General features: G+C 28.5%; 1 protein-coding gene across 1 annotated transcript; it reads right to left on the bottom strand.

The window, feature by feature from the left end:
* On the bottom strand, positions 1,229–1,850 carry LOC104724676 (putative invertase inhibitor). Its single transcript, XM_010443217.1, has one exon. It carries the CDS (start codon positions 1,811–1,813, stop codon positions 1,286–1,288), a length of 528 nt encoding a protein of 175 aa, XP_010441519.1. The 5' UTR covers positions 1,814–1,850; the 3' UTR covers positions 1,229–1,285.

Here is a 2,690-nt window from a genome sequence, read left to right as displayed (position 1 = left end):
AGCAAGTGCAGCGTACCATAAAAGAATTCACAACCAATTCATGAATCTGACTATCTTATCTCACTTTCAATGATTATATGACCAAGAGGTTAATCCTGACTTGAAATCTAATAATATATTTAATAATGTATGTAATGTATTTTTTACAAACTCATTCGTTACATACAATGAATGATGTGTCAAAGATTTTAATTTAGTCATGTGCATTATTATCTTTTCAATTTTCAGTAATTTATTTTCAAACATTTTTAACTACATTTTTTTTGGCATTATTTGCCTTAATCTACTTTCTTTTCACCTTCTATTGGCTCACATATAACACATATTAGACAGTAAATTGATTTTCAAGACATATTATAACTATTATCTCTTTAATTACTATCTTTCAATATTCAAATTTGGATTAAAAGCATTTGATTCAAATTATGAAATATCAAATTTTTTTTAAGATCATGTTTTAATCTTATATTTCAATTTCAATTTTATTTTTCCTGTTTCAAATTTTATAATCACAATTACAATTTTTTTGTTTTATTCTACCATGAATTTAAAATTTACTTCTTTCTAAAACTCATTAACACATTTAATATTTTAAACTATGACCAATTTAGAAGAAACGTTGAATTATATTATTACCACTAATAAAAAATTCTAGTATTGTTTTCTTATTCTAAAATTTTATTTATTTTACATAATTAATATTTTATTTATTTAAACTTTATATTAATTATAAGTAACATAAATGTGCACTTAATAAATATTTGAAGTTTATTTTAAAGTGAAAAAATGTTGTTTAGATGGATGCTTAGGTGCCAGAATGAGAATAGAAAAGTCAACATTATAGATATAGATTATTATTATTGTTGAAAATATTATAAGAAACATATTAATAAAGAAAATTATCACTAAACCCGGTTTATAAATTAACAGATCAATATAGCAGTTTCACTTGTAACTTTAAATTAATAATGAAATAAAAAGTAATGAATTGAATGACATATCATTGTGCAGCCTTTTTCAATATATTAATTAAGATCATATAGTATGTTTGAATATTTTTTTTACATAACTAAAATCTCGAATTAAGTTTAAATTTCAAGAAAATAGTATTTTTTTAAGTTATAAAATCATTATGTCAAATTATTACCAAAAGGAAAAATCAATATGTCAATGTTGACATGTAAAGCGAAATTTTATTTAAATTAAGATTAAATCTTTTTGCTATCAACTTTACATGGTAAAACATTAGTCGATGTTTTATTACTGAAACACGTTGACAGTTTCATCATAGCATATTAGTAAAAGCCAAAGGAATCAAAATCTTCTGAAATAAAATATTGTTCTCGTTAGTAACGGGAGACTTCTGTCGCTTTCTTTCCTTGATACCATCCTCGCAATTGACTGGTACGTCCAAAGCAGCACTAAAATCCACGTTAGCGGTTTCATAATCGTGCGATTTAACGCTCGCTAAAGCAGTGTTTAAATTATCATTAGCGTCGTCATAAAACTCAGCGCATTGGCGTAGCTCTGCTTCAATACCTCCATATCCCTTGCCCTTGAGGATCTGTTCAACGATTCCTTTAACATTCATTGTTTTCACCGCAGCGTTCTTTGTCGATGCTAGGACCAATCCTTCGAGGGTGGTCGCGGTTTTGCTTTGTGGATCTTGTGTAAGAGAATCGACGCAGAAATCGTATTTCATTTGCCGGTCTTTTGCGGCTGCTTTCTTGCAAGAATCTTGAATGAGAGTTTGAGCAGAAGCGAAACCGTTCAAGAGAAGAGAGCACATAACCAACGAAACCAAGAACTTCATCTCTTTTTATTTTTTATTTTTCTTTGGAGGAAGTAGAGAAAATAAGAATTGATTGATGAAGAATAAGTTGACTTTGTGTTACAATTTATAATAAAAGTGAACATAGAAGTTTATGGTATGACTCTTACACTAATGGATGTGTTGAATATTTAATTCAATAGTTGAATAAAATGGAGGTGTTGAAATAGAAAAAAATATTCTATACATTAAAACATGTTGAATAAACAAAAGTTGGGACCATAAAGTTCTTTATAATTTTAATTTCATTCTAACTATTTGACATCAATTGTTTCATAGTAATCAAAGATTTTATTTTATTCTATGAATGGCATAACCTATCTTTTTTGTTTTTAATACAATATTAAACTAATTATCTCATACTCAATAACATCATAATCTCAATCAATACAACAATTGAAATAAATAACAACATTAAACCATAAATACCTCAATTAAACCAATAACAACTAATCCAATGACCATCCAACATAAACCAATAATAAAACAACCAATAAGTCATTAAACATTAAACCACCAACATAGCAACATTCTAACGACTCAACTTTAACAACCTAACATAAGCCAAATATCAAACAATCGAGCCACTAGAACATCCTCCTCTTCATTGCCTTTATTGCACGATCACACTTTACCTTTACCTGCATCACATACAACAATTGAGACGCATGAGTATTATCACAAATACTCAGTGAGGCAATCCTCCCATCTACTGGGCTATACACACAAGCAACTGAGAATCCAATAATCAATAATCAACAAACAACACAATAAAACCAGGAAAACAAGTATCAGCTGTCTGCTGAAGAGTTGGTGTCGACCAACACTGACCACTTAGTGTCGACCGACACCCCACCTC

The sequence above is a fragment of the Camelina sativa genome, chromosome 11 (assembly GCF_000633955.1).
Source record: "Camelina sativa cultivar DH55 chromosome 11, Cs, whole genome shotgun sequence".
NCBI classification, from domain to species: Eukaryota; Viridiplantae; Streptophyta; class Magnoliopsida; order Brassicales; family Brassicaceae; genus Camelina; species Camelina sativa.
Note: the sequence above shows the minus strand (reverse complement) of the source record. Positions and strands in the feature narration are given on the sequence as shown.